The 25,424-nt window shown below is 40.5% G+C and overlaps 1 protein-coding gene across 2 annotated transcripts in view; it reads right to left on the bottom strand.

The window, feature by feature from the left end:
• TAFA2 (TAFA chemokine like family member 2) overlaps nt 1-25,424 on the bottom strand; it is a 131,807-nt gene that overhangs the window by 25,779 nt on the left and 80,604 nt on the right. For both annotated transcript variants that reach the window (XR_004427430.1, XM_033161648.1), the window contains exons 2-4: nt 22,158-22,264; nt 1,218-1,370; nt 77-201 (exon numbers count right to left, since the gene is read on the bottom strand). Coding sequence is in view for 1 of the 2 variants with exons in the window: in XM_033161648.1 (XP_033017539.1) it covers nt 77-201; nt 1,218-1,370; nt 22,158-22,263 (384 nt within the window). In the remaining variant the exon portion in view is untranslated. The remainder of the gene's footprint in view (nt 1-76; nt 202-1,217; nt 1,371-22,157; nt 22,265-25,424) is intronic.

Genomic DNA, 25,424 nt, shown 5'->3' with positions numbered 1-25,424 from the left:
AGATGCAATTTTTATGCTGATCTCTGTCCTCTTTGCTGGTGATGCAACAGCAGCCAGACAGGTGTCAGGTACTTACCCTTGTTGTTTTCACTTTATTGCCGGAAGAACAACTCCATCCTTTTCGATCTGGAAGAACTTTGCATTCTTCCCCTTCAAGACATGGCTGCATGTGGCACCACCATTTTTGTTCCACTATTGAAGCTAGAGGAGAAAAAGAAGAAAGGCATTCTGTTTTCTTAATACTGGTGCTATTTTTAACTTATTCCATGGAAATATTGTCAGGGCAATATTAGCAAAGTCATAAATGTCAACTATGATCTGCATTGTTTTAACAATAAATAAATATCTGCATAACGAAATCAAAATGAAAATTGCACATGCGCATTTGAACAGCTATCAGAATGACTTTAACCAATAACGGGGCAGAAAACTGACCTGGTATCATGAAATGTTTGGCTTATTTTCAACATGTCTCTCCTTGGAACTGCTTAAAAGCCTCTCACATCTATTTAAATGTCTTTCAGAATTCGCATTTTCTTTGTGCTGCTCTCATGTTAAAAGATTCATTATATTCTCTGCTTTCAACCTATATTTCTTAACCCTTAAACATTCAGGTCTAATGTGTCTGGAAGAAATAGGTTCTCCAAAGATGATATAGCTACTGTTTCTGCGATAGCTGACATCGCAAGAAAACAGAAGCTTTTTGCAGAGCATGTAACATGCAGCAGGCAAAGGCACATGGACCATCTAAAAATCTCTCTACTGAATGTAAAGAAAGCATTCATTTCTTTGTGCTGATCTCATGTTCAAATGACTTCCTTTAAAAAGGGGGGGCTAGCATCACTCTTTGCCTTGATTTTTCTTCTTTGTAGAAATATAAAGGAAGTGTGAAACAGCAGCTCATGGAGCAAATATGCTGATGTAGCTTTAGCAGCAGATATTAAAATGAGCGAACTTGATACAACCGTATGGGTGCTCAGAGTTTTACATCAAGTTGTGCTTCCCTAGAGGTTTCATTTCACAGCCAGGCTTGGTAATTCACTTTCAAATCTCCAGCTATCATTCACCTTGTGTATATAATGTATATACCTCCAAAGAACTCTCAGTATCCTCATTATCACTATAAATATTGGCAGGATTAAATGAAAGGCAATCGTTTAAATAACTCGGTAGAGTATGACTCGAGAGGGAAGAACAAACCACAGAATGTGCCGCACCATCAACACAAGAAGGAGCTGCTCGAGTGGTACCTGCTACCTGCCCGGGGAAGCAGGAGCACTTGACTGTCTGTGATCTTTCTTCTATCTTGTTCTTATTACAACATCGGTGGAGAGCCACCACTTCACAAGTTCCAGTTTTAACATGATGAGCTGTGGAAACACAATGTTGACAGCAGAGATGACATTTACCGGTATTTATTTATTTTGCACAATTTCTTTAAAAGCAGAAATGCATAAACTTAAGAGGCCGTCTGCATTGTAGGTGCCGTCAGAAAGGTCCTCAGTGCTGGGGGGGGGGGCTTATCTTGCTTCCTAGGCTGAGATACCTTATGACTCCGTATAGCTCAGAACACAGCAGCGATTTTAGGACAGGGCAGGAACATTGTATGTTTGGCCTCATGTGGCTGGCTGCAGGCAGAGAAGACATTATGATCAGAAGAATAGCATTCAGAAAATAGTGTTACCTGCAAAAGAAACTTGCAGTATGGCATGCTCCTGCTTAGGGTTCTAGACAGCCAGCCATGCCCTTTTCCAAGCAACTCCACCCCAGCCCCCCAAAAGACACTCCGCATTCTGTGTCCATTTGTCAGTCTTCATTAGATTGGGTTGTTTTTGTGTGTTGTGTGTGTGTGTGTGTGTGTGTGGTGGATAGGGTGTTCCCTTAAGGCAAAGCTTTCCAAACTGTGTGTTGCGACACATTAGTGTGCTGGCTGCAGTGTGTAGGTGTGTTGTGTGAACACTCCTCGCGTTCCTCCCGGAACCTCTGGTTTGCTAGTAAAACTGAATTACTGTGTCGCAAAATGATGCATGTCCAAAAAGTGTGTCACCAACTTGAAAAGTTCGGAAAGCTCTGCCTTAGGGTTTTCCCCCACCTTACAGATTTCTTGTACTTTGTAAACTTTGGGGTTCACCCAGGCATACTGATACCATCTTATTATTGGTGGCCTGGTCTTTGCTGCAAATTTCATCTCTAATGCAGATGAATTTACTGCAAGCATATTTCCTAATAGTGTAAGAACTGGAGTCATTTCAAGAAGTACCACAGAAAACATTTCATTCTGGAAAATGTTGGTACATGTGTTTTTCAAAGGGAGGTGGGGATGTGTGTCAGCCTGTAAAGAAACATTTAATTTCTTAAAATATTATTTAAAATATAACCCAGCTTTCCAAATGCATTTTGCTCAAGGTAACTAACAATACACACAAAAAGTATAACAAAAGCATTGTAGAATAACATATAACAGACTACAAAAAAGATGAGATTAAAAACAGCAGGCCGCAAAAACTAAAAGCTGTAAACCAAAACAGAACAAAGGCAGTGAGAAGTCAACCAAGCAGCCTCAAAGCTTTCTGAAACAGGAAGTTTATCATCACCAGGCACAAGGAACAGTTCGAAAACCAAGGCACGGCTTCCGATTGGCTGCAGGATCTTCCTGCTCTCAATCGGAAACCGTGGAAGCAGCATCAGACGTTCGGCTTCCAAAGAACGTTCTTAAACCTGAACACTCACTTCCAGGTTTGCGACGTTCGGGAACTGATTTGTTCAACAACTAAGCCGTTCGACTACCAAGGTACTACTGTAATAAAACAGGCCTCCCTGGGCAGAGTCTAATCAGACTACCCAAGAAAGCTCTCTGATGCAGTCCCACCAATCCTGTTACTTTTACATGTTTACCATCTTTCATGTGAAAATTTATCATCTGTGTGTCTCTACCTTACTCAACTGACCACGTATTTTGGGAAATGAGGGGGGAGGCAGTGCAAATTCTTCACATGCCAGTAAGCTTCTTGCTGGAGAGATGTAAAACCTCTGTTTGCTATCCATCGATTTAAAAAAACAAAAACCAAAAGTTTTCTCCCAATAACAGTTTTGAAATATTTTGTTACAGATGATGCTATGCTATGCCAAGTATCATTTTGTTCTGTATTAGACTTATGGGATGAACATTCAATATGATGAACAATGCTGAGAGTGGACAATCAAACATATTCAGACAGTATCAATATTGTCTCTATTTCAAGGTGAATGTTAATGACACAGAATATCATGATATACCAATTGAAAGGAATTGGTAGCTTACTGGAAAAAGCTTCCAGTTCAGGGATCCAGCATTTCTGCGAAACAAACAAACAAACAGATGCTAACTTCTCTTTTAAACAATATAAAGAAGCAGTTTCTTGGGAAGTGTGATGGATGCAGAATATTCAGGATGGAGTAGCATAATGGAAGGACCCAAAAACAACATTATTTCTTCAAACAGACTGGCAGAGTTTAGGGCTTGGCCCCTAAGTGCTTAGAAAAACTTGAACTTGAACTTTAAGCCCCGCTAACAACATTTCTAAATTAGAATATACTAACATTTTGTTACCACAACACAGACTTGACATATAGTGCCTTGTCAGTTACATTTTTTATTAACATGCTCTTGATAAAATAACTTTATTGAGTAATCAAGACCTGAAAATAGAGACACAGTCCTTTTTGTGGAAGACATGGGTTGATGGTGGGATTTATACATTAGATTAGTTAATAGGATCAGATGGAGAATTTTTGCCATTTGCAGTTTTGCAGTTTAGGTACCACTTATCCACTACTGCTGAATGCTAGCATCTTCATCTAGAGCAGTTTTAGTCTGTTTTTGGACTGTTAGCTTTGAGTGCCTCAGCATCTCCTGTGCTGCTGGAGGAAATAAGTGGATATTTGCAGAAAACTAAACCCATAATAGCTGTTTATAAATGTTCATTGGAATGTTGTAAATTGAATAAGGAACTTAGAGGTGAATGGAAACAGAGAGTGAGTGTTCCATTAATCTCCATCAATGAAAAGTTCCTTTAGCATCCATATGCAGGGTTTCTTTAAATTTAAAAATGAGATTGACCCAACAAAAGCAGATGTTTAGAGTATACTATACTTCGTGGCACCTCAACAAGAAGGTATTGTTTGATTCACATAGATATTGGTAATGTAATGCTGCAAATGCCTATTCCAGAACATATGAAGAGCCTGCTGGATCAGGCCAATGACCCATCTAGTCCAGCATCCTGTTCTCTCACAAACCCCAGCCAAAGTAGGCACATGTCTGATAGTAATTCTCTACTGTCAAAAGCACACACCTAACAGCAGCTTCTAAGGTGCCCCAGATACACATACACACACACCCTTGCACTGATGTCCATGCACTCTTAAACTATATACCTGTGGTGGGGACAAACAGATGGACAACTTAAGTGGATCCTGAGAGCCCTTATGTGTCAGGATGCTGTCAGTGGCTCCTGGCTGGTTGCCCAGGAAAGTATAAAGACAAGGGAAGGTTTCTTACTTTCCTTTTTTATTCAGTGTTTACAGAGAGAGGCTATAGAACCCAGCCTCTTGGGTAATGGCGTTGTCCTGAGTGAATCCCCCCACCGTCTCTCCCACTTCCTCGTTCGTCATTCTCATCATCTCCTCTACAGGTGCTGCTACATGCCCCCTGTCTTTGAGCTCTTTGCTCTCCTACTTTCAAGGCTCACCAGGTTCTGGCAGGGGGGGTCTGGAAAGCTTTCCAATGACACCGTGTCCATCAGCTGTCGCCTCGCTTCCTCCTCCTCCTCCTCTTCCTCCTCTCCTATTATTTCCCAACGTTCCCCCTCATTTGCCTATGAGCTGTGACCTCCTGCAAACCACTGTTGTAAATCTATACTGTCTTCCTCTTCCTCCTCCCTGAAAGGGTCAGGTTGTGGAGGCAGTCTCCACCATTCCTCCTCTGCCCAGTCCCTGACATTATGGTGGCAAATATATTTATATTGCAAGGCTGTAAGGCATAGCTGTCAACCCTCCCTGCTGTTCCCCACCGCTATATACATAGCTGTCAACCCTCCCTGCTGTTTCCCAATGCTATAATAAGGGAATTTCCTGCAAAAAAAGGGAAAGGTTGACAACTATGCTGTAAGGATAAACATCCACCACCCATTACTCAGTGGTCAGATAATCTCACTGCCCTTTCTTCATTTGAACAGACTGATTATAATTATCACTTTTGTCTAGACACCAATTTGGACTATTAATTTAAAACAGGATTGATGGAATATTATTATTAATAAAGTCAGCCTGCCATTGATTGTTGTTTAAATGATGACGATGATGACGATGACAAGTTTTTCTTCTCCCGCACCACTCTGCCCCATTACACTTGCCAATAAACAACTGAAGGACAACCCCCATACACAACACGGGCTTTCAAATGAACTTTGGTGGTCATGAACTGAGCTGGGGATGGATGGAATGCTGTCAATGGATTGGCATTTGCCACAAAAGGCAACCCTGTTGTATAAACTGTGTGGTTAATAATTATCACAAAAACTGTGCTGCAGAAAACTCGGGCAAATTGTAACTCTTAATTCTTCCGGAAGGCAGAATTACAATAAGGTAGAACTAAACTTAACACTTGAGACTGGAAGGAATAGTCATGGATATTGGCCTTCATATTTCAGTTACTAACAAGCAGGTCTCCTTCATCTCAGCCTTGTTTTACACGTAGATCATGCAGTGCTTTCTATTGCTATGGCTGGTCAGTAATTTATCACTTTTAGAAAACTGTGCGGTGACCACAAGTCGCTGGCTTTTGGGGAAAGGCTGTGAATCAGAGAAAGATCGATAGATCAATAGACAGAACATGATTGGTAGAGCAAAGGTCCTATGTTCAGTTCCCCACATTTCCACTTAAAATGATTATATGCTGTGGGGCTGGAAACACCTGTATCTCAGCCTTACAAAGCAACTGCCTGTCAAAGTACTGGAGTAGACAGACCAACAGTATAAGGAAGCTTCATATATTCATAGGCACAAATAAAAACAAAAGCAGCCATCAAGTTGGATGCTCGTTCATGTGTACTCACACACAAGCCTGGAAATTTATGTTGTCAAACAATAAATGTCAGCAAACAGGACGGTAAAGAATTAGCAGAAATGTAAATTTTGGTCCCTTTCTACTCTTATAGTACAATTCTATATTCAGATGCTTACTCCCTGGTAAACCTTAGTGAGCCTTGGCCCTACTTCCCCTTCTCTCTGAAGTTCTTATTTACATTCTGGGTTGTCTCACTGATTCTTCAGACTTTGTTTGCTTCCACACAATTCTATTTAATAGTTTTTACACAGCACAACTGGCTCCCTAGAGATGCCACATTCCACCTTCTAAGCAGAAATCAAGCACCACCTATATGCACCAACAGGCACCTGAAAAGCAAGCTGTTTAATATATTTAGTTTGTTGTAAAACACTTTGAAAACAAATTAGTGCTGAAACAAAAACTTTAAAGGCTGCAGATTCCTCATTCTTTACCATTAGTGAAAATGAATGGGACGTCTTTAGGTTCTCATGCCAACGTAATCAAATTAAACAGAATGGTCAATTAAATTTATGAATGCATTTCAAAGGGTAGTGGTGCGGAAGTGCATTTCAATAGATTAGATTAGATCAGATCAGTGAATAATCTAAACAACAGATTAGATCAGTGAATAGCCAGATTTCCCAATAAAGTGCAAAATAGAAATGTAACTTTCATTCGATTTTTAATGAAGAAAACAACAACTTTCCATATAAGAAATGCCTACATTTCAAAGCAATAAAATTCATGGAAGTTGAAAAGTTTGCTTAATTTGATACTACATTAAGTAGTATCCAAGGGGAAATTAGGGAAGAGCGGCAATACAACTCACAAACAAAAAAAAATTGTATACTCTAAATGTCCTGAACTTCAAAAAAATAAACTGATAGGATGAAAAGAAACCTATTAAGTCACTAATGCACAGGCCACTATCTTAAATGCAGACACAACAGCATCCTGCACAAACCAGGAAGCATTTCAACTCGCTCAAGGAAGTGAAGAGGTTCTGTGACTTTTGCCTATTTCACATCCCTGCTTCAAACTCCTTGTCATATCCTTTGCTGTTCTGGAAAGTTGACAAAGAGAACTGGGGGAGGCACATCAGGTTAAGCGGGAAGCTAAGAAAGCCCTGTTCCAGGAGTCCTTCTCGTGGAAGTTAGGAACCATGCCTTTGTGGAAAATATGGGCCCATTAGATATATTTCTCTCCACCCTGCATTCCAGATAATTCCCTATTATTAATTTAGCTCAAACCACAACCAAAGTTCTGCAACTCTTCTCACTCCCCCCCCCAGAACAATCATTAGCTGACAATAATTAACTAATGATTCTTATTAGTCATCCAAAGTATCTAAAATCCAACACAGAAAAGTAATGAAACCACTTAGAAGCCATTTTGGCATGGAAGGGGTATATAAAATAAGATAATAATGATAATGATAATAAGTTCTATGCATTTAACAATTGTTAACAATGATATCCACACAAGCTTAAGGTTATACTATGATGACAGTAATTTCCACATTGCTTAATGATAATTCCACATTGCCTTAATATGGTTTCCCATCAGTTCACTATTACACACACTTTAAAATAAAAATGCCGACATTTTATGGACTGCACAATAATAATAAAATAACTAGTGTGACTAAAATGTTTTTTTTCAACTCACAGCCCGAATCAGCATGTTATTATTTCATAACCAGATTATGGCAGGTTGGTTTTCCCCAAAAACACAATGAATGTTTGCTTAGTTCATATTGATTGACACGGAAAGCAAATGTAGGCTATCTTTCCTCTACACTTCAGCAATCTCGATATGTCACTTCTGTCTCAATGTGTCACTCCAAAAAGCAAGACCATGCAGTTTTTTTATAGCCTTGCTGCATAATCTTTAAATGTTTGTGGTTGTTCTAGTCACCTACCATGGTTCTGGTGGTCTACGAAATCCAGTTGACATAGATTCTCCAGATAAAAATAAAATAAAATAAGCTTTCTTTGGTAAATGTAAATATTAAAAAATCCAAATACATGTATTTCTTTTACAATATATGCTGCTGCTGCTTCTCTCTCTCTCTCTCTCTGTCTTTTGTAAGCCACTCTGGGAATTTCATTGATCATTGAAGATTGAGGTATACATTTTAGGAACAAATATATCAGGGATGGCCAACTTCCAAGAGACTGCGATCTACTCACAGAGTTAAAAATTGGCAGTGATGTACCCTCTTTTGGGGGGTTCAGGTCAAAGTTGTTGAGCTTTTTTTTTTTTAGGAAGGAAAGCCCTGTTTTTTATTAGGGGTTCACATAAAAGTTGTTGAGCTTCTTTAGGGAGGAGGAAAGCAACATTGAGCTTTTTTAGGAAGGAAAGCCCTGTTTTGGTGGTTCAGGTCATTTTAGGGGTGCAGGGCAAAGACGTTGAGGTTTTTTCTAGGGGAGCCAAAGTTTTTTTGCTTCTTTGGGGGGAGCCACTGATCTACCTGTGATCTACCACAGACGTCCAGTGATCTACCGGTAGATCACGATCTACCTGTTGGACATGCCTGAAATATATTATGGGCTTACCCACACTTCCATCTAAGCATGGGTCGAAGAGGCTTTTCTTTCATCTTGCCACTTTCCCTGGGAATGGGCTACAACCCATTCTCTTTAAAGCAAATTACCCTGGATTCTAGAACTTGTGCACTGGCTTCTACGTGTTACGGGCATGCTACAAGCAGGGGGTCAGCCAAAATTTGTGCTTGCCATTGACTTTGCACCTGAGAAGGAGCAGGGTGCTGCTCAGCTTTGGAGGCAATTGCAGGGACAAGATGCCATTCTCATCCTTTCACCCCTCTCACATCCAGACTTAAGCTACAGAGTGAAGAGACAATCACCGTGGCAACTGTAATGAGTTGATTTTTGGCATCCTGATCCCCACCCCACCCCAAAAAATGTGGGGCAATGGGATCATCCATGAGCAAATTATGAAGTTCTCTCAAAATGACTGGGTGCACTTCATCATTTTGTTCTTCAAAGCTCACCACAAAATTGAAATTTCCTGTGGTTTGTTGTGCTCCTTCTTCTGAAACTTTCTTACCATTTCTGGTGTGATTGTGGCTATTGTTGCCTTGCCAGCTTCAAGACTTGGTTGTACTGGCAAAACTGCAGTTAATGTGTGCAGAGGTGTGTCCCCACTCTAAGAACAAAACTGAACATTTAAAAAGTGGGTTTGGAATATATTTGTGGCAGGGGGCAGGGGGAGGAATCAATGCTAGTTGAGGAATGGGAACAAGGCCTTGGAGCTTATGGACCTTATACAGAAGCCACTTCAAATAGTCTCTAGCATTCCAGGCTTTTGTGTCTACCCCATTATGCATGAAAAATAGATGTAAAATGTGAGCAGTCTACCATATGGATTTCTACGTCTGAGTGGAGAAAATCCATAAAACAGCAAGCAGCTTCTAGGGGTCACTTCAAATGGTACAGTAAATCTTCATGTGATAACTCTGATTCATGCAGCAAGATGTTGTACAATGCTTCCATGGAACAGCCACCTCAACAAGTATATTTCACATATAAAGACAGCTTCCATTTCTCATACATAGATAGATAGATAGATAGATAGATAGATAGATGATAGATAGTTGATAGCTATAAATATATACAAGATTCAGCACATTTTAAAATAAATTTATCAACTGTGGGGAATTAGTTTTATTTTGTTAATTGCTTGGCAGAAAAGGCAATTTACAGATTAAAAGAAAAACTATTATCATAAATTGTTTTACATAGATGCTTTTCAAAGCTTCGCCTACCCTTTTTTTGCACTCTAGTAGTATTGAGGGAAGGAAAGATAGTGGTCACCATCTTCTTTTCATCCCAATTATCACTAAAATAATGCTATGTTATGATGAATCAGAGGCATTCTGCAGGGATATGGCAGTCCACGAGGCTGCTGATTATAGCTCCATCACTGCTTCTAATACAGTATTAGAGCAACTAACTCTAAAAAGTGAAGCGGGGGGAAACCGCAGCCGCCACTTGTGTTCACAAAAGCCCCACTCTCCCAACTATAACCATTTAAAGAATTTACCCTCCTCTACTCTCACCTCAAAAGTCTGAAAATGTCACCCCACTTTTGCAGCTTGCCAACAGGGCTGCAAAAGTAGGAAGGCATTTTTGGCTAAGTGCTGCAACAATAAACAGGCAACAATAACACATAATGGAAACATGGGGGATTGCTTTTGTGCTATATGAATTTTCACAGCATTGCTCCAACAGGGTTAGAAGTGTGGCAATGGGAAGATTTAGGAAATATGCATATTTCTAACTGCAGGCACCCAACACCTCTACAAATACCACCTGGTATAGTCACGGACAGCAGTTTTAGAAGCCCCAAAGTGGGTCTTGATATGTGTTAAACTCAAAGATGTTGAGGCTGGAAGAGCTGCCTCTGCAACACAATTAGCCTACTTAGTCCAGGTGGCTGGAGGATGGCAAAGAGAGTTCATATGCAGAAAAAAGTGCCTTTGCAACCTTTAGAAGAAGAAAAAACAACCAGCTAATGAATAGTTTGCCATGGTGATGTTGCCAAACCCGCTGCACTGTGCCAGGAATAAATCTCATTCATCATCTTCGCTGCCAACCACCAGTTACTGCCATCTGTACACAAAGACTTTTGCCCCCTTGGCAAAAAAACAAGGATAACTGTATTGTAATTGCATTCTCAGGAAGAAAGCTCCCTCATGGTCAACAGAAAAGATTGAGATATCCGACGTGCACCAAAGATATGTAGAACTTGACTTTGTGGTTAGTTATCTCAGTTAAGTGGTAAGGAGGGAAATATGCTGGATTAATAGAAATAGCTGGCTCAGATTCATCTGGGCACCCAAACTTTAGGGGGGGGGGGGAATCAATCAGCCAGACGGAGCACTTCATGTAGAATCTTTTGGACCAGCAGCATTTTCAGCCATCTGACTTTATCCATTTTGGCTTAGCAAAGATAATTTCATTCACGCACTCTTTCAGTATTGGTCAGTAAATGTTGCTGGCAGAATCCTGTCACTTCTCCTTTTAAGGGTTATAACTCCCTTTCATGGTGGAGGTTACAAATCATATTTTGCTGGGCAGTATAAATAATGTGAGCTCTGGGAATCCAAAAATAGCATCGACGTTTATAGCAAATGTGGATGTCTCTTCCAAAACACATTTGTCAAAATACTTAATTTTCAAATCTCCTTTAGTATGAATATCTTAATTTTTTGCCTCACCTAAAAACCTTAAAATGGATTTGTTTCACTTATGAATTTTGACTAAGACATATAAAACAACCAACCTACATACCTAAGAAAATCAGAACATTATTTTTTTTAATCACAAATAAAACAAGGACAATAATCAGTAGTCAATAAATACTAAAACAAAAAGTACTGTATTAGAAGAGAATAATTTGACAGCTTTGGTGAGTAATAAAGGTATCGCTGCAATGAAAATAATACAAATACCTCACAAATCTGCCAAAGGAAGGTGCTCCAAAGATGGGGCATCATTCTACGAGAAGAAACATACACTCGCACATTTAAAATCAACAGAATTCATGTGGAGCTGACTTCCCAAACCTAGTGAATTGTAGGCCAAAACATTGGAAGGGCAGTGTCAGGGACTGGACAGAGGAGGAATGGTGGAGACTTGCTCTCTCTCCTGAACCTTCCAGAGAAGAGGAAGATGGTATAGATTTATAGCAGTGGTTTGTGGAAGGTCATGGCTCAGAGGTAGATGAGGGGCAAAGCTGGGAAATAATGGGAGAGGAGGGGGAAGCAGAGCTGGAGCAGCTGGCTGACACATTATCACTAGAAAGCATTCCAGACCTCCCTTCTCCCAGGTGTCGGCGAGCACTGAAAGTAGGAGAGCAAAGGGCTCAGAGGCAAGTGGCCCTAAGCAGCCACCGTAAGGTGGGTGCTGCTGACGACGATTGAGGAGAGAAGGGGTGTAGATTACTTGGAGCAATGCCATTGCTGCAAGAGGCTGCGTTTCTAAGCCTCTCTCTGTGAATATTGATTAAAAGACGTTGGTAAGAGCTTTCCTTGTCTATCTATTCCTGGCAGCCTACTGTGGGGAGGGATGGGATCAGACTCCCTGATGCTTGACAGGCAGTAGGTTGGTGAAAGCTGGTACAGGGTGTGGTGTGGGAGCCCATAATTCAGTGGTAGAACTGCTTTCCGTGAAAAAGGTCCCAGGTTTAATCCCCAACATCTCCAGGTAGGGCTGACAGAAACTGTGCAGAGCCACGGCCACTCGGTGTAGACATTTGTGAGTTAGGTGGACCAATGGTCTGATTCCGTTTCAAATGAAATGCAAATGGTGAAAGTTGCAAATCTCACCCTGAGACATAAAAGTAATGCTTACCACATACAATGTTCATTGTTTTTTCTCTCTTTTGATGGGCCATGTGCTCAGCAAGTGTGAGCTCAGCAAGAAGAAGCCACCTTCAGGTTTGAAGGAGTGTTGAAAATAAACTGGCAGAAATAGTTTGTATTTTCTTTAGTACTCTAGCAGACAGGTTGTGGCTTTATAGGATAAACTGCAATATTTTATTGGCAGTATGGATCAAATGTTTTATGTGTTGTTGTTTTTAATTGCCTAAATGTAAACAGCAAATATCATCGAATACAAATATGACGGAAGTATACCATTCTGGATCATCGCTCAGCTTTGTATTACAAAAAATACTATCTACACTGAACTGAGGCACATTTCAAGTAAAAGCATGAGAGACAAGCCTATTGAAAACTAGAAATGCTTGATGCAGTCCTCATATGGAGGACTGTACCACTTCAGTTTACATGGTAATTTTTAAACATTAAGCAGGAACACTTTCTAACGTCAGCCTGTGTCACAAATTCAGTTAACACAGTCCTTGCATGAAGAATATAACACCACAATTAAATCTGTTGGAATCATCCATGGGAGTGTATAGGCCAAACAGAGAATCACATCAGATTAACATCAGGCACTAAACCATCGTGAACATGTTACATATGCTCATATTAATCACTCTTTCAATATTTATCAGGAAATTAAATTTAAAGAAAATATAACACTTCTCTTCCATGTTTATAACCAAGTCCTGTCCAGGGGCTATTAGAGCAAACTAGGCTTCGATGTGCTCCATGTCATAGAAACATAATGGCAACAGCTCAGTGGCAAATGATAGTGCAGACAAGCTGAATTTAATTTGGATGAAGACTTCCTCCAAGTTCTAGAGATGTCAAGACATGTGAGCATGAAGCCCACTTCCTGCATATCTGCACCCTCCTCAAAAAAAAAGTAGTGAAAGGAAGCATGAGCCATTAGACTTAAGTAGAAAGAAATATTCTTTCCCTCTACTAGCTCTTCGTTCTAAAGGAGTGCAATCTGATACAGAACAGGTTGCCACAGGAAACACCTATCAACAGTGCCTCCATTTTGTTTATTGGCCCTTATTGGCCCGTTGCTGCCTCCAGGCACTGATCCAATACCTGCAGACACACTTGATTGAGATGAAATGTAACATTTCCATGTTCCATATTGTTCTTTTTGTTTATGTTTTGTTTAAATATTATTTGTAGGATGTGCACGGAGTAATAGCTACTGGGATCCAAGAAATTCAATTATTAGTAAATAAACTCCATTCGCCTCTTGCTTGTGGTTTCAGATCGAGTTTAAGTTGATTTGTTGCATGTGTACAACTGCGTGATTTGCCTGGTCATCTCTTTTACTCCTGTAATCTTTAAAAGTATGGATGCCCTCTTCTGGCCCATACCATTTCACTTAAGGTAGCTGCAACTGCATTTTTGGAAATGTAAAGCAAGTGAGGTCAGGGCTCATCCATTCTTTACCGCTGAATTAGAACACACGTCAATCTGCAGAAAATCCAATTGACGTTTGTTCTGATTCAGTGGTAAACAGCACGTTTTCCTGGGAGAAACGGTGAGACAAAAGACCTCTCAGACCTGTGCTTGGAAAGTACAGGAAAAATGGAAGTGTTTATAAGCCCTCAAGTGAACTAGAATAACCCTCCCTCTCCGTATTTAAATACACCTCCCACAACATATAAACAACCCCCTTAAAAAATACTGTGCTCATTTTTAATATTTTACTTTTCTGCTGTTTCTGCATAATTTCAGAAGACTTGCCTAACTCAACGGCATTTTGAAAAAGCTTCGTAGGATATCCTACACCTCAGCTTGCTCACTGCGGGGGAAAGTCTTAATTTTTAAAGTTCAACTTCATTCAGCAGGCCTCGGGCAAAGCTGTTTGATGAGCATAGTCAGGGGAATAGCTCTACTCAGACCTTCAAGGGGGGGGAGGGGGCTAACAAGACACACCACTAGTCTTGTGAAATCCTCTCTTTTAAAGTGATCTCCCTTGGTATCACCTTCCCTCCGTATTATTGATCCCATATAAATACTGAGTCTCTAAGCCATAGGCCTGATGAATCAATAGCATACCTAAATAAAGTCGAGGAACTAAAGTGTCCTGAGCAGGGATAGGTTCTATCCTAAGCCCAAGAGCTCTGTTTTAAAAGGTTCCTAAAACTCTACTGAAAATATGGACATGAAATACAGTTATATTCTGATGTATGACAACTTGCCACACTGTGACAGAACTAGTGCCTCTTACTGTGATGGAAGCTGTGTTCCTTAAAGCACTTACATCTTCCATACAATACAGGATATAGACTTGTCCTCCTTAGCTGATGCCCCCAAAGTCTGAATTTAGCAGCTTTGGATAACAAACTTGCCCAGCTTGTAAATGGCTCTGCTATATTATGAATGGCGCTTTCTCCAAAAGTTCTTCCCAGGCTCAGAATGTAAAATGAGATGATGTGAAATTCTGTCCATGTGCAGCCAGTGCTCAACAGTCCAGGCATGAACAGCAGGTGCTTTGTATGCATATGTGCAAATGGTTTTAATGCAGTGCTTTACTGAAATGCAAGGCTGTCATGATGGCTGTGTTCACTGTTGCAAGAGGCAGGCCTCTGAATACCAGTTGCTGGGAATCGCAGTGTTGATCTCGGGTCCTGCTTGCTAGCTTCCCATGGGCTGGTTGGTCACTGTGAGATCAGTATTCTGAACTAGATTAGGTCTTTGCTCTGATCCAGCAGGGAGGGCTCTTCATATTTTCCTACTTGCATGATAGGTAGAAGGAACAGAGAAGTGCATACAGGCAAGTAAGCAGGTTGGTGTAGCTATTATGCAGTACAGAAATGCTGGTTTGCTGGAGAAGGGGCAGGGATCCCTATCCTTTCTTTGTTATCCCTCAGATAGCTAGCTAACTAGATTGTTAGCAAAATAAAAAAAAAATCCTTCCAGTAGCACCTTAGAGACCAACTAAGTTTGTTATTGGTATTGTTTGTTATTGGTATTGGTATTGGTATTATTATCGGCTCATACCAATAACAAATTTAGTTGGTCTCTAAGGTGCTACTGGAAGGATTTTTTTATTATTTTGACCAACACGGCTACCTACATGTAACTAGATAGTTAGCAAGTTATTTTGCATCTTAGGAAAGTTGGAGGGCTTATATACAAGTACTTATTTACTATATTAAACCTCTTCCTCTTGCCAATTGCTATAAACTACAACATGATCAGTACATCCAACCAAGGCAGCTTTTCGGTTGGTACCTTTTTGGTCAGTTCTCTTGATAATTATACTTTCCAATGATTTATTACTTATTTATATGCTGCTTAATTGCCAATACGGCTTTTCGGTGGTTATTGTTTCCCCAGACACACACACACACACACACACACACACACACGTTTCTTGCTGCCAGGTGGGTTAGTCTGGGGAGTGGTGAATTTCAATTTCCAAGCGGTGTCCACCATGGCTTGTATTAGGAACTACCATTTCTACATCCTCAGTCAGGAAGATGCATGCAGCACCATCAGTTCACATGACACTATCTGCCAGAAAAGAATTCTTAGAAAACAAATGAGGGTTTTTGTTTTCCCGCTGAATGAAAAAGCTCCTTATTACCCAACACTGGTTCTCCTTCCATCTTCAAAATCTCACCTCTCTCAGTTCCCGCCTCTCTGCATGTCATCATGCATGGCACAACTTTATTGAAAGGAAGGCATTAACTTCTGACGGGCACATTTAAAGATGTGTAGCCTTAGGCTCTTAAATTTTGGGTGATTTTTAAAAATCTGATTATCCTAGGGCAATCTTGCAGGTTGCTCCCTCTCAAGAGTTTGGTGAATTCTCTCTGTTAAGTAAGCACCTATTTTGCTTACCCACACAGGTATCCTTCTCTTTAACAAACAATCCTCCCAGTGGGGAGGAGAAATCTATTTCATAAGGTGAGATTAAAAGGTAATAGAAAATACTCTGATAGCAGATATAACATACACAGATAAATTAACTGAATCTACCAAGGAACTAATAAAAGTGGCTGTGAATAAGCACAGGTATGCACACTCCTTTTTTGGTCTGGTGCCCAATTTGAACTGTGAATTGATTGATCCATTTTTTATCAAACCAAGAGAGACAGTGTTGCTAAACCAAGAAAGGCAGCGTCCATAAACTCTAGCTCGGCAGCTTTCGCCTCTGGTTGTTAAAACATCCTTTCCTTAAGTATACAGGCCAGAAATGGAAAACCCTGAAAGAATTAAATGCAATGTGGTCCAACAGTCTTTGTGCTATTCTGCCATTTTTATAATATTCAATTATTATCCAGTGCTGAAGCTGACCTATTTCATGCCTCTCTTGGCCCAGAAAAAGCAAACAGAATACACAGCAAAAGGGCAAGAGTGTGAGAGGTAGAAAAGGGGGGGGGGACTTCTTTTCTGCTTCAGATATTCAAAGGAAAGCAGAAAGAAAGAAAGAAAGAAAGAAAGAAAGAAAGAAAGAAAGAAAGAAAGAACAAGACATCTGTACTTTCTTCTTCCATTTCTAGGTCTCATGCAAGGAAAGAGATGTACATGCACACTGTGGGAGATGCATATTCTGTCCATGTGGGGTAGGTAGAATATGCATTTCTTCACACAGGGCAAGACCCAAAAGGTATATGGGGTATAAAATTAGCTGTAATACTATAACATTAATGACACAAGCTTCAACTTTGTTTCCTCTGCATCACAGCCTTGATGTAATTTAAAAGTAGGCCTCCTGTAACCTTCAACTGTGAAGCAATGCTTAAAAAAAGAAAAAGAAAAAGAAAGTCTGTAGTTACTCATATAGCTGTGCTGAGACAATACTACAGCGCTTTGGGAATTGCTGCTGATAGTCAAGAGCAAATTTATGGTTATTTTTTATCTCTCCCATTTGCCACCAGTCACGCTACCCTTAAGTGTATATTTCCTTGAAAGCCATACATAGGACCAGAAAACATACTGGCCGGCCTAAATGTCAATACTGTATACTTATTAGACTGAAGTTATAAGCTAGAAGAGAGCCAAGGCTTGAATTTTGAGGTAAAAAATTGTTGGTTTTAGCGACATGATCTTTAGCAAGATTTATGTCCTATAACTATTATGTTTGCCTTTAGGAAATATCATTTGGCTCTGAAACTGCATAATCATTATTGTTGTGATCATCATAACAGTTGTTTATTATTTGAGCTAATTATGATATTGATATCATTCACATCTCCTGAGATGTGGTCCTGGTTACTGAAATAAGTCCGATAGCCACCAACAGTGGTGTCTCGCCTACGGTGCCTAAACGTAGATTGCATCATTTAAACAAAAGCAGTAGCACACCTATAGGCATTGCTAACAACACGTGGAAGATAAAAGGCAAACCTAACTTAGTGTACTATGTAGCCACTTTGTGGTTTTGACTTCTCGGCTGAAAAGAAAAATGGACCTACCAGCAATTCAAATGCCCTTCCTGCTTACTTGCCTGCCTGTTTCCTTCCACAGCCACTTCTCCCTCTCCTACTAAGAAAAGTTAACAAAGCACCCCACCACCAAATGTAGCACCCCACCTTTCAAAGTAAGACGGGGTGGGTTTCCACCCACCCACCCCTCTGCTACATTTTGTGGTTGGAGAGAGCAGGCAATCTGTGTCGCGCAGCGGTAAATTAATCAACGCAGGGTCTTCTTCATAAACAGAATAAAAAATTTACTTGAAGAAATAAAGTTGTTCATAAACAGCATAGTTAAAGAGCATACAGAGAGTGCTCATTGCAGCTATCTGACTCTTCACAGACGCACAGTCTTAGTTACTGACTTACTAGCGTCCTAGAGCCACTCTGTCTGCAACAACACAACACACACACTGGCTGAGACACACAGACTGAGGCCCACAGAGAGGCTAGCTACTTTTATAGGGAGAATGACTCATCACTCAAGATGAGTCACGAATCACAGTGACTTAGCAGTTTGCTGTTGTAAATCAAGAAAATCTTTAATAAAAATATTAAAAATAAGCAAACAATTAGCAGGCTTGACTGATTGTGTAGGCCTTGTAGGCCTTACTGCTTCTGCTCTCAAGAACCTTTGTCTCATGACAATCTGCTCACTCAAAGAGATGCACTCTCTTCCCACTTCAGGAGGAAGCACTCCCTCCTCCTGGATTTTTCTCAAACCAAATGAGGAGATAGCAGCAGCACCAGTAAAGAAAATGCAGGTAGGCAGACTGGAAAGCAAGCAAGGTGGGCAATCTTGACATGCCATGTGTTGATTATGACATAGAAGAAGAAGAAGAAGAAGAAGAAGAAGAAGAAGAAGAAGAAGAAGAAGAAGAAGAAGAAGAAGAAAAGTTTGGATTTGATATCCCGCTTTTCACTACCCGAAGGAGTCTCAAAGCGGCTAGCATTCTCCTTTCCCTTCCTCCCCCACAACAAACACTCTGTGAGGTGAGTGGGGCTGAGAGACTTCAAAGAAGTGTGACTAGCCCAAAGTCACCCAGCAGCTGCATGTGGAGGAGCAGAGACACGAACCCGGTTCCCCAGAATACGAGTCTACCGCTCTTTACCACTACACCACACTGTCTGGTGTTCTTTTTTTGCTGCATCTACAGAAGGGATCCAACTCTAAGAGTCTTCATAAGAATCATAAGAGTTGGAAGGGAGCCCCTGCAATGCAGGAATATGCAGCTGTCCCAAACAGGGATCAAACCTGTAACCAACTGAGCAAACTCTAACCAACTGAGCTATGAAGCAATTCTTCAGTGAAACTGCCAATCTTGCCGGTTTTTGAAAACTTTCCATTGCCAAAAAGTAAATTAGCAACAGAAAACGTTTTCTTCTGAGGCATTCTGAAAATGGGAATCATTAGCAGTAGAAGTTTCGGGGGGGGGGGGAGTAGAAAGTCCAAGTATTAGGCATTGGCAAGGTTGAAGGTTGCTTTTACATTTCTAAGGAATGACTACTGAGGAAAATAAGGCACCTGGAAGAAGGAAACTTTTGGGTACTTAATTACATGGCTAGCCCCAGAACATCTGCCAGGTATACGAAGAGCAAAGATAACAGAATCTGAGAGAATACAGAAGATGAAATCAGCAGGGTGCCATTGGAACACTGTGATGTAGACCAGATAGCAGATCACAAGTGCACACTTGAGATGACAGCTGTTTGAATACCCTAGGTTTGGGCTTTGGTTGAAATGACATTTTGGGTGAAATGAAACAGCAACCATGCAAGGGATCACAATAAAACTGTGCCAATTTTTCAGTATGAATATGATTAATTCAGCTCTGTGTCAGGTGCTGCTGAGTTCAACACTGGACTGCACAGTTTACCCTGACCGTTTTTTTGCTCAGTGTGCCGAGAGGCAGGGTTTGCGGACAGAGACAGCAGCAGTACTATAAAGCCCAATTCCAGCTCCTGTGGTGCATAAATGAGAAAAGGACACCTACTAAGCATAAACGAGCATTTTATTTAAATATCCTTGTTGATAAAAGCATTGTTAAGACAGCTGGATGCTGTGGTGCTATATAGCAGCTATGTACATTAACTGCTATCAAGTCAACAATGTGGCCAGCCCCCCCCCCCAAACCAGCTGTGACTCCAGTTTATAAGTCCCTATAATATATTACGTTGTTAGAGCTGTAACAGAGAATATATATTTTATACTTTTAAGAAATTGTAGACGCTCAGCACAGTTGTGAAGTTCTCAAGCATTACTAACGAAACAGTATAGTCCAACATGGTTTGTTCAGAAAAGCAACATATGAAGCAATGCTATTATAATAGTATTTATCACAACATGAGGCTGCCTTGTAAGTAAAATAACGCCGTTTTGTTTTCCTTAACCACATAGCAAAAATTAACACAAGAAGTGGCCCACATGACTGACAACTGGGTGCCTGTTGCTGACCATTGCCATGGAAAGTATTTAAGCCTCTGGGAGCCAGTTTTGGCTGTGTTAAAAGTCTTAATGCAGAATTGTAGGAATAATTTCTCCACAGTCTTGTTTTTCTTGCAGCCTGTTTGGTTCTGTGGCACCTATGGATTGCTGACTTTCAGTCATGCTGCTATGTGCTGAGCCAGTCACATTATGGCATGCAGACATAATGCATACTGAACTCTGCATGGGCCGGCTTCTGACTTTCAATCACAACTGTACCTTTTGAAATAAATTGGAAGATGTACCTATTCCTTTACGGGTCTTCCTACAATGGTGGCCAACCCTTTTGAAATGTGTGCAACAAGTCAAGTTCAGAGTATGAGAGTCCACCAGCCAAGGGCATGCATACAGTATGCATGCAAGCAGTCAAAACCTTCTCTCACAATGGTTGGTATGGTTTCACCTCTAATCTGCTGAGCTGGGAAGCAGGCAGTGACACAATATGGAAGCCATATACCGTATTTTTCTGTGTATAAGACACCACTTCTTTTTTGGGACTCCAAATTGAGAAAATGGGGGGGGGGGTTGTATCCATGTAGAAGACGACCCCAATTTTTAAGATTAATTTTTCAAGATAATAACCTAGTCTTATGCACAGAAAAATACAGTATGTCTTCTGCAGTGGGTCAAACAGCAGCTCCAAGAGCTGCTAATTAGATAAGGAAAACTGATGTGGTGTGGGTGGAAGAAAACATAAAATGTTTCCCAGCACTGCAACCTTTATCCACATTTATCCCCACACTTCAGCAGTTACTTTTAAAGGGGGGGGGATGTGAGATCTGATTTTCCATGGGTTTTTCTTCTTATTATTATTTTGGTCCTTACTGATGCTAAATCCTTACTAATTCCAAATCTTCCCTTCCCCTTTCATTCTCAATAACTTTAATTAAACCATTGTGATTTATACAGCCAAATTTCCAAAGCTTGAATCCTGAGAATGTACACAGACGCCTCAAAATGAGAAATAAACTTTAGGACTGTATTGTAGAGCAAAAACTATTACTAGAATCTCAAGGTGTTTTTGATTAGGTATAACAAGAGAGCTGTTTCCTATTAATCCATAAATCAACGGATATTGTTCCCTGGAGAAGAGTTCCTAGTCATAAAAGTAAAAATAAAAAAGGGTATTACTTTCAAGCTGCTAAAAGCTGTCAGAACTGTAAGCATAATTCTATAGTGACAACTGAAAGAGTACACTGCTATAAGGGAGAAGCCCTATTTCTGTAGACACCAGAGAAGAACACTCTGAGGTCTTATTGAGAATAGAGACACGACTATTCAGCACGCACACATTGTCTCTTCAGAGTTCATTGGCATGGATAATTGGACTGCTACAGCAGTCCACGTGTTACTCAAGATTGTTTTTTACGAGGCTCATTTTACTGTATTTCTATGCACTCTTTGATGAACATTTTTTATGGGAGAAACAGCTTGCTCAATATTTGAAGTTAACCATCTTCAGATAAGAAAAACAAAATTATGGTGATAAAAAAAGAAAGTTATTAAGGATTAACAAAATTATTTCAGGACACAACAGTAGGAAACTAAGGCAGCATTACTTAAAGAAAACATTCCTTAACCCAGATTTGTCAACAAAAAACAACAACCCACAGGAGCCAATGAACAAAGAAAAATCACATGATGATGATGATGATGATGATGATAATAATAATAATACCATTAAACTGTTATCACCTTGAAGCAAGGAGTTTGCAGACAGGTGCCACATCAGTACCATACAGTGCGATTTCTTACCTTTGTGGTGGTTTGCCCCAGATGCTATTCTGCCCCACAGTGTTACAACAAATATTATTATTAGCAGTTTTCCTTTTGTGGCTTTCTGTAAGTATCTTTTATTCATCCTAGGAGGGGGGGGAAATAAAATACACAAAATGTTCAGTAAGTATAATTCATGTTTTCCCCAAATTTTGTAGAAGTAGTTAAATACATTTTGTACAGCATAGTCCCATTTACCTCTACTGGGAAATAAACTCCATTGAAATTTAGTCGGACTTCGTCCCAGTTAAATGTGCCTAAGATTTCAGCTTAAGACACCTGGCAGGCATTTCTATATCAATCACCCAGCGTGGACAGCAGGAAGTTAGTCACATCAAATACATGTCATTTGCTTAAGCTAGTCTTTTAGCCCAATAGGTAAATACCACAATAATGGCTCTACATGTGTTAGGCTGCATAGTAGCAATAATTTCTAAAGAGGTAGGGGAGCGACTTTCACCTTGATGCTAATCAAGGTATAGCTCAAATAAGGCATTGAGAGCTTCACAACTATGCCAACACAATATCAATGGAAAGCCTTCCTAGGAGGGGGAAAGCTTATCACAGTGAGGAAATAAAACATATTCATCACAGGCAATGAGAATCCTACGTTACCACCTTTAAAAAAACCACACAAACTTTATATATATATATATAACATTATATAAAATGTATCCTGTTTATTATTTGTTTATAAAAAAGAAGTGTTTATATACTGCTACAGCATAAAAATATTTCAAATTAGTTTACAACAATAAAAACGTTTAAAAAAACCATGCAAGCAAAGCATAAAAGTTTAAAAACAAGTTAAAAAAGAAATATCATTAAACCATTGTGGAAGGACTGGCAGAAAAGAAAAGTTTCCAGCAGGCATTTAGAAGTTGGCACGAAAGATGCCCACAAAGTATATCACAGACCATCAATGACACGGTTTATACTTTGCAAGAACCCCTCACACTACTTGAAACAGCACACCTAGATAGCTAGTTACACAGGGTTGATTCTGTGGCTATAGAGCACAGAGAAACAGGCAGGGAATGTCTGCCCCTGCCAATCCACACGACCACCGCCTCTCAGAGAAAAAGCATGATGGGCTTTGAGCCACATGGATGGCTTCCTGTATTAATTATGCAAACATACCATACCTGTCTTCCAAAATCCCAAAATCTATAGTTGTGTGCTACAGCAATAAGCAGAAAAAACCCAAACGCTACCATCCTACTTTTAGTCTATTCTGTATCCTAAATACACATGCTGCTTAATAAGCTCAGTGGCTCTGGATTCTGAATAGTCATGCAGAGGGGCAGGGCTGCAAATTGAGAAAATGTTCTTACCATGTCGACCTGATGACTTTTCCAAGAACCGCCTAATTATTAATAAAATGAATCACAGTAACCTTTCCTCCCTTGTGTTGTGCATTGGAAACTAACAGCTGAGAGGGTGGGGGCGGGGGGAGAAGCTGTAATGATCAGTTGGGTGGGAATCACTGTGAGAGAGATCCATGAGATCCACTCAACCGATCAGAGTAGCACTCCTCTCACTGCTAGCCAAAACGAAGCCTACGCATGTCTCTGCAATCATGTGTTTAAGTCACGCAGTCAACTGAGAGTGCCGTTTTCAGGCAGCACAGTTTACCACTTGCTAGCTTCACCTGAGTACCGTACTTAAGTAAAGGTAAAGAGACCCCTGACCATTAGATCCAGTCGTGTCCGACTCTGGGGTTGCAGCACTCATCTCGCGTTACTGGCCAAGGGAGCCGGTGTACAGCTTCCGAGTCATGTGGCCAGCATGACAAAGCCGCTTCTGGCGAACCAGAGCAGCGCACAGAAATGCCATTTACCTTCCCGCCGGAGCAGTACCTATTTATCTACTTGCACTTTTGACGTGCTTTCGAACTGCTAGGTGGGCAGGAGCTGGGACCGAGCAATGGGAGCTCACCCCATTGCAGGGATTCAAACCACCGACCTTCTGATCAGCAAGCCCTAGGCTCTGTGGTTTAACCCACAGCGCCACCCGCGTCCCTCGAGTACCGTACTTACTCGAATGTAATGCACACTCTTTTTTGCCAAATTTGTGGGAATGTTTTGGGATGCAGGAGAGGATATATTATTTAAAATATCCTATTCCAACTTGTGTTTACAAGTCCCAGAAATTAGCAGAGTTCTCATTCCCCTTTTTAAACACACACGCAGCAGATAGCTTGCTCAGGTTTGTTAAAACCTCTGTAATAAATGTCCTGGTATTTTCCCCATTAATCCCTCTCAAAATAAGACATTACACAGTCTTCTATAAAAGCATAAAAACGTTTACTCACGAGAAATCATCTGTTCACAATTGGATCCCAGACGGCAGACTTAAACTTATTAAAAGTTACGTTTACTCAGAAGACTGTTCCATAAGGGAAAACAGCTCATTTGCATCCTAGCGGTCTCGCTTCTTTTAGAGTGTTGTCCAAAAGAGGAAGATGGAGTCTGGCCCCTGTGGTTTTGTATTAACCTGCCCAGGTGAGACCACACCAATCTCCAGTTACACAGAGGAAGTCGATCCCAGCCCAGGAGAATCAGCAAGTTCCGACTGGCTGGCCTAGAGTTCCCCTTCTATGTCCACTCTAGCAATGTTGTGTTTGACTGCTCCTGCATTTTACATCCCACAAAATTAGGGTGCACATTAGATTCGATGGCACATTTACATGCATCAGCAAATACTTTATCGGTTTCAAGGTTTTGAAAACTGAGTTGTACATTAGATTTGATGGCGCATTAGATTCGCGTAAATACAGTAAACACAACGAAGGGACTCTGTCTGTTGTACCTGATGAACTTTGATTCCTCCTTCCTAGTCTAAGTTTTCATTATACCACAACCAGTCTTTCACATGAGTTGCGAATAACATCCATAGCAAAAATGCTTGAAAGTATCAGCTGAAAGTCTGACTGCTATCAACATCTTACTCTGCTGTATTATAGGCTGACAAATCTAAGGAATGTTAAATTATAGGTGCAAAGACAGAAAGCTTTCTGCCACTAAACAGCAGTGATAATATGCTACTGAATCACAGCTATAACATCATCTCAAAATAGCAGGAAAGGCAGTAGACTCAAACAGGGGGGAAATGGAAACAAAACCCCAGCAGCTCATATATTTTTGCTGCAAAACTGAGGACATGGCACAACATCAGCCATTTCGCAATGTCCACCAAGAAGATGATGTTTTTATGGAGAACATAAGAGCATAATGCAATCCAGTG

Source organism: Lacerta agilis, chromosome 10 (assembly GCF_009819535.1).
Source record: "Lacerta agilis isolate rLacAgi1 chromosome 10, rLacAgi1.pri, whole genome shotgun sequence".
NCBI classification, from domain to species: Eukaryota; Metazoa; Chordata; class Lepidosauria; order Squamata; family Lacertidae; genus Lacerta; species Lacerta agilis.
Note: the sequence above shows the minus strand (reverse complement) of the source record. Positions and strands in the feature narration are given on the sequence as shown.